At 41.6% G+C, this 6,587-nt stretch overlaps 1 protein-coding gene across 1 annotated transcript in view; it reads right to left on the bottom strand.

Annotated features, from left to right (window-relative positions):
- Positions 1-537: 537 nt before the first annotated feature.
- LOC102209403 (uncharacterized) overlaps positions 538-6,587 on the bottom strand; it is a 42,205-nt gene continuing 36,155 nt past the window's right edge. The window contains exons 42-48 of the mRNA XM_013913041.1: positions 5,958-6,042; positions 4,659-4,773; positions 3,275-3,406; positions 2,936-3,187; positions 1,558-1,699; positions 1,293-1,449; positions 538-1,214 (exon numbers count right to left, since the gene is read on the bottom strand). Coding sequence (XP_013768495.1) covers positions 801-1,214; positions 1,293-1,449; positions 1,558-1,699; positions 2,936-3,187; positions 3,275-3,406; positions 4,659-4,773; positions 5,958-6,042 — 1,297 coding nt within the window. The 3' untranslated portion in view covers positions 538-800. The remainder of the gene's footprint in view (positions 1,215-1,292; positions 1,450-1,557; positions 1,700-2,935; positions 3,188-3,274; positions 3,407-4,658; positions 4,774-5,957; positions 6,043-6,587) is intronic.

The raw sequence follows: 6,587 nt of genomic DNA, 5'->3' as shown, positions 1-6,587 counted from the left end.
TCACAAAAGATCTTTTAGCTCAAATATCAAGTCTCCAGTTATTGGTCTGACCCAAAGGTGGCCAGTGGCTTGGAAAAACATGGAAATCTGTCCTCCAACATTAAGTATTATGTAAGTATTATGCCCCTAGTCTGGTTGTGATCTTTGAGCTTTATTTTGACACAATGAGCACTTTCTTTTGGTTGAACTATTTTACGCACGTTGTAACTGTTTTGTAAAGTGCTGTACAAATTAATGTTTTATTCTGATGCACTTACCCTCCTCAAACATATACTACTGAATCATTAACGTTTGTCTTCTCTCTCCTGTAGTTTCTGTTTAATCCTCTTTGGTGTTCATAGCCTCACTATGCTCCTCTTTGCATCCTCCTTTCTTGTCCTTCACCTTCCACTTGAGGTCACTTGTTAAAAGGGAGTTCTTCCTCCCCACGGTCACCAAGTGTTTGCTTATAGGGAAACATTGGATGATGGGTTTCTCGTCATGTAAACATATAAAGTACCTTGAAATTCAATAAAAGAAACTCTTCAATAGACACACTTTTATTATTTCAAAGGAATAAAGGAATGGTACAGAAAGTAAAAAAGGTTAGCAGATTGCTTAACTTCACTGAATATGGAAAACAGTTGACATTAAAAGGAGCAAAATGTATCTTTTGCTCAAAAGCAGGCAATACATTAAACATAAACGGCACAATATACAGCTAAAAGGACTCAAATCAGTGCATTTACTACAAACATTAAAAATGACACAAAATTATTTTAGGCAACTTGTGCAAATACCTCCGCAGATTTTAAAAGGAACTACACAAACAGATAAAGAGCTAAGTCTTTGGTGTGGAGATGCTGCGCTAGGTTCTGAATCCGACAAAGGCGTACGTTCTGAGCATCTCCAGTGCTGTACACTCTGTATATGTGGTATCGTTCCTTCTCCTTCAGTGCAAAGTCCAGCTCGTTGGCAGACATGTGGATAAATGACTTCTCTTTCTTTATAGTCGACTTCACCTCCACATACACCACCTCAGGCTCTCCTGTGGATCCGAAGGTGAGCTTAAAGTCGTATGGCTGACCGGTCTCCCCGCTCTGATTGCACCACATGACGTGCGTGGGTCGTCCAGGGTCGCTGCTGTCTCTCCAGTGGCACAGGAAGGAGTTGACCAGCTGCTCCCCCCATTCGCCGATCGCTGCCACATCTATCTCGTCTTCTGATAAGACCACCTACAAAACAGAGGAGCTATTAGGAAAGACTTGATAACCAGCGACTAGGAAACCAAAGCTTGCAGTCGGTATACTGACGGTGGTGGGTCTCTGGCAGGTGAGCTCCATGTCTTCAAGTGTGGCCTTGGTTTTGTTCCAGTGAGGAAAGTCCAGGTTCAGAGGAGGACGGATCTCTGCAGCAGCTGCTGCAGTCCCCTGGAAAGTACTAGAAAGCACCACAGCCTCAGGTACAGCACTGACAGAGAGAGACAAAGGAGAGAGATTAGAAATACATACTCAGTAAGAGTGAAAATCAACATTTTCTGAATATTTTACATATTTGGGAAGAGGAGAAGAAGCCTACAGGCTGTTTGGAACGGGCTGGCTGCTGGCTGTCTCAGCAGGTGGTTCAGATGGAGGACTCGGTGGAGGTCTGGGAGCTGCAAGGCTTTTCTCTCCACCTTCAGCTGTGTCAGACCGAGTGGTCTCACTCTGCTGACGGCGCTCTGTTGGTGACAGACAACACCAAATGGAAAACGTTAGTTTTTACAGGATGTGCTGTAACAGTTTGGGAATAATGACACAACGCAGAATTACACAAGAACTTTCTGTTTGTAGTGTTGTGTCTTTGCTCACTAACAAGCTAAAATCAACATCTTAACTGATAATGCAAGATGCAGCTGGTTAAGACAATAAAACTAGCTTATTGTGGACGATCCTTTAATCTACCTGTCTCTCCCTCTCCGTAAGTATTTTCAGTTTCTTGTGATTATCACAAACTGAGAAAGACGGTTCTGCCCTGTGGTGAAAATATAATTTTGCAAAGGTAAAACACTTAAAGCTGCACACATTTATTCTTTGTCCATTTCTAACACAAACAGCCTGAGCAGAGGAAGAAGAAAATCATTTTCATATATATCTCCTGTCTTCCTTCTCTCACCCAAACCAGTCGCGGCAGATGGAGGTTTCTTCCTGTTAAAAGGGAGTTTTTCCTTCCCACTCTCGCCACAGTGCTTGCTCATAGGGGGTCATATGATTGTTGGGTTTTTCTCTGTATGTATTATTGTAGGGTCTACCTTACAATATAAAGCACCTTGAGACGACTGTTGTTGTGATTTGGTGCTGTATAAATAAAACTGAATTGAATATAAATTGCTAATAGTCAAATCCATCTTAAAACTGTGATGTTTTTTGTTTGTTTTTTGTGAAAATCTGACTCACTTGTGTGTCAGATTCTAGTAAACAGAAGTGTGTTTATTTTGGCTTCAGTTTTGTTCTATAAAATTTAGTTGCATTTGTTGCTATTGACTGAAAAACGAAAAAGTCCTAAGCTGTTATCTCTCATCCAGAGACTCTCGCTATACTGGAAACCCACAAACCTGCCTGCAGCGGCAAAATCACTAAACCACCTGAAAGTTTACTAGATTAGGCAGGTTAATAACTCTTTATTCTGCTGCAGCATAAATATGGAGAAGTGTCACCTCTGATATCAGAATGTTAACTGGTGCAGGAATCTAATTATTCAAGTGGAGGTTTCTTCCTGTTAAAGGGGAGTTTTTCCTTCCCACTGTCGCCATGTGCTTGCTCACAGGGGGTTGTTTGATTGCTGGGGTTTTCTTTGTATTATCGTACGATCTTTACCTTACAATACAAAGCACCTTAATGTGATTTGTTGTGATTTGGTGCTATATAAATAAAACTGAACCGAATATCTGTGTTTTTAAGGATGTTGAATGTGAAACCTGGTGGTGGTGGTGTGTTGGTGTTTGCAGCAGCAGCAGTTGTGTTAGCTTGCTCTGGATGACTGGGAAGCCTCTGAAGGCTGGGTTGGTCTGCAGGTCTGTTGGTGCTGCTGCTGCTTCTGGGTGGATGGTTTCCTTCGTGGCTGCTTCCTCTGGGTGCGACTTCCATCTCCAGGCCTTGTTCTTTCGGTCCAGCTGGAGGAGGCCACATCTTCATGACAGCCTCCACCACTTTGCTATCTTCCTGACCTCCTGACAAATGTGACAAATGAAACATGCACTTTTTATACTGCTAATATAAACAAAATTTTCTTTACTCTGAGCATCTGCATTAAGTACCAGCTCGACTGCCTCCTGTGCTGTGTATTGGTGCTCGAGGAGGCCAGCAGACCAGCGTCTGTTCCCCGTCCTCTTGTCCGGGGTGAGATGGCTCGACTGTGGAGCTGGTGGAGGAGAAACTCCTTGACAGCACTGGAGGATAATAGTTTCAGTTAAATCCAAAGAATATAAAGGAAACATTGAAATGAAACCTTAAATAAAACACCAATCATACACAGTGTGAGCCTGTCTCAGAGCTGTTGTGCCATGAAAGCAAAATGTGTAATGAAAAAGTCTTTGATCATATTAATCCTTGTAAAATGTGTGTGTATGTGTGTGCATGTGTGTGCTCTCTGCTGCAGTATGGGATCTGCTCCTCTTGCTCTTTGAGCCCTGGCAACAGCTGCTCTTTTATGTCACCACACACAAGAGTGAACAAACTCGAATTAGCATATGCGAGAAACACACCAGTTATGTGCACTGTGTGTGTGTGTGTGTGTGTGTGTGCCGAAGGAGAGTGTTTGTGTGAGGCTGAGACTGCGAAGAAAAACACTTTGAATATTATGAAATGATAATGGAAATGGGGGCAAGTGTCACAGAGAGAATTGGAGGAACTGCAGATGGAAGCGTGAGAGGAAGCAGCAGTGAGTTTTAGGATTCAGCTCGTGTTGCAGTTGTAGCACTGAGCTGATATTCTGCATCAAACTGTGATTCTCATGCACATCAACACTGGGCTGAACACATGGATTTTTCAGGCTGTTTTTCAAACATTCTGCAATTTCACAAAGGTAAGTAAGTCAGTGAGGAGCACTATAGAGTAACAAAGAACCTTATTTACCGATATATATTTTTGGCACTATGGCTCTGTTGTGGGAGAGCAGGTGTTAATGAAAAGTTTGACCCATGCAGACAAGCCAAAATGAAAGAAAAACATTGGAGTGGCGCTGGGTTGCAAAGCAGCTTGCAGATGTGCAGCAGGTGTGGCCGGGTTACAACAGCTTAAATCGCATGGTGTGTGTGAAAATAGCCAATTAGAGGTGTAGAAGAGTGTAAACAGAGCCATCGCAATGACATCAAGCAATGCTACGTTCAATTAAACTGTTATTTTAATCAAACCTATTTCGCTTTGAGAGTTAATGTTTCTGTTATGGTGGATAAATTAATGGAAACAAGTGGAAGCTTTGACTTTTCAACTTTCACCTTTAGCATTCTGTTCGATCAAATTCCATCAACATAACGATAACCTATCGGTTACGCTGTTTTTCCAAAAGGTTACTACCTCTGTGGCCTAGGGGGTCACTGTTGTCCTGACTGGCAGATATGTTCTGATATTTATGTAAATCCAACATTTCATGTGAGACAGGATGGCTGTGTGTGTGTTTTTTCCACCATGTGTCTTCTGTACCTCTTTCAAGGGGAATGTCTGGTTTGTGAGGCTCTGGGACCTCCCACAGTTCCTCCTCACTGGGCAGCTCTCTGATTTCCTCTTTGGCCAAGAATCTCTTCAGGGCTCTTGGGTCCTGCATATGTATTTATTATAGTTATTGTAGTTATTATAGTATACACGGCATACACATAATATTAGGCAAGGTTGACAGACTGTATAAAAAAGATGGACGTAGCAACATGATATCACCAGTGGTTTGTGGACTTTGTATTTTAAAACTAAAACATTTACATTTTGCCTGCTGCCATGTTCTTTTTTTTTTACATCCAGAAATGACCATAATCAGATGAGACACAGGAGTGCTAAGGTAACTGCTACAGCTAACTAACATAGCTAACAAGCTGCATCCGTAAACTGTACCAGGTGCAATGTACAGACAAAGCCTTAGGAGCCTGCCTCAAATGGAAGGAACTGCAGTTTTGGCACGTCCGCATGCTTCATGTTTATTGTTGCCTGGACAGCATATAGCATTTGTTTTGTATCAAAGAACAAAACTAACTGCATTTCATTATTTTATTCACACTGGAAGACCTGTGGGACTTGCATTTGAGTTATTTAGGAGGAACACAGAGGTCTGATCCATTGATCATCTGTCTGATTCTCCTTGTTCCTCCTTATAAAATCACTACATAATAAGACCAGTGCTGACTAGATCTGAGGTCTCTATTTTCAGATTCTCTTGCCAACAGTGGCAACGACAGACATTCTCAGTAAAACTCCGATGAATTAACACGAACTTCTAGTCATCAACTTCCTGGGATACTCTAAGTAATAAGTGAATATAATAAGTTGGGAGCCAGATTTCCCCTAAGCCTCTCATATCTGTCTGACTGCAGTGTAAAGGGATGTTACGCTACAGAATCAGATCATTAAAGCCTTTAATCAGACACTGAAGAATTGCATTTTATTGACTTTGGAAAATCCCAAAATGGAACCTAAATCAAACATTTGATCCAGATGTCAAAACTGATTATATAACGCAGCTCTGTTCTACTGGAAAACCAGAAGAGAATGATCAGTGGAGCAGGATCAAAGCTGAGGCCAGATCTGAGCATCTTTTGCTGCTGCACTGCTCTGTGAGTCGGCAAATAATGCAAATGCAACTGCTCTCCAGGGAAACGGCCGTTACCCGGCGCTACGGTCAGCTATGTGGTGAGTTTGTGCAAGTGGCAAGATGAAAAAGTGCAAATGACTAAAGACTCTTTTCACTGGTTGTGGATTAGTGATCGATGCTGGAAGGAATTATATATCACTTACACTGCGCGAGGTTATCAGGCCAGAAAGGAAATGTGTCAGCTCCTTTTGGTGGCTGCTCTCTGTGCAAAACAATTTCACCACCTCCCTGAAACACACACAGCATTGCAAGCTACTGTAAGACAAATGCCAAAGCATGTACAGGGTAAGTCTATGAACAGCTTACTCAGGATATGTTCTCTTTATGAGACTTAAATGCATGTGAGGGAAGGACTTCTGAAATTCAGCAAAGATCAATATGAGTCTTCATCATATTAATAAAATCATGTGGATGCATGGATCTCAACTGACAGCTAAGACTCGATGCCATATTAAAAATTAATTGTAGAAATAATCTGATAATAAAAGGGTTTATTAATTCACTTATATCTCAATGAGAAACACTCTGGGGAAAATGGCTAGAACTTCAGTGCCAGAGCTTGCAGAACTTAATAGTTTCTGTTGATATTAGTGTTTCTTTAATAGCTGTTTACATGTTCTGAACACACATTACGTGAATGATGCTTTGTTAACTTACATCAGGTTGGTCCAAATTGCACCACAAACTGTTGATCACTTAGTAAAAATCCAAAATCCAGAATTGCATATTTCTTCTTCGGTCACCTTTCTCACTCACTATGTGTTAATGGCCTG

Source organism: Pundamilia nyererei, unplaced genomic scaffold, assembly GCF_000239375.1.
Source record: "Pundamilia nyererei isolate P.nyererei 1_Seehausen unplaced genomic scaffold, PunNye1.0 scaffold00005, whole genome shotgun sequence".
NCBI lineage: Eukaryota > Metazoa > Chordata > Actinopteri > Cichliformes > Cichlidae > Pundamilia > Pundamilia nyererei.
The sequence above is the reverse complement of the archived record's forward strand: the minus strand, read 5'-3'. Positions and strand labels throughout refer to the sequence as shown.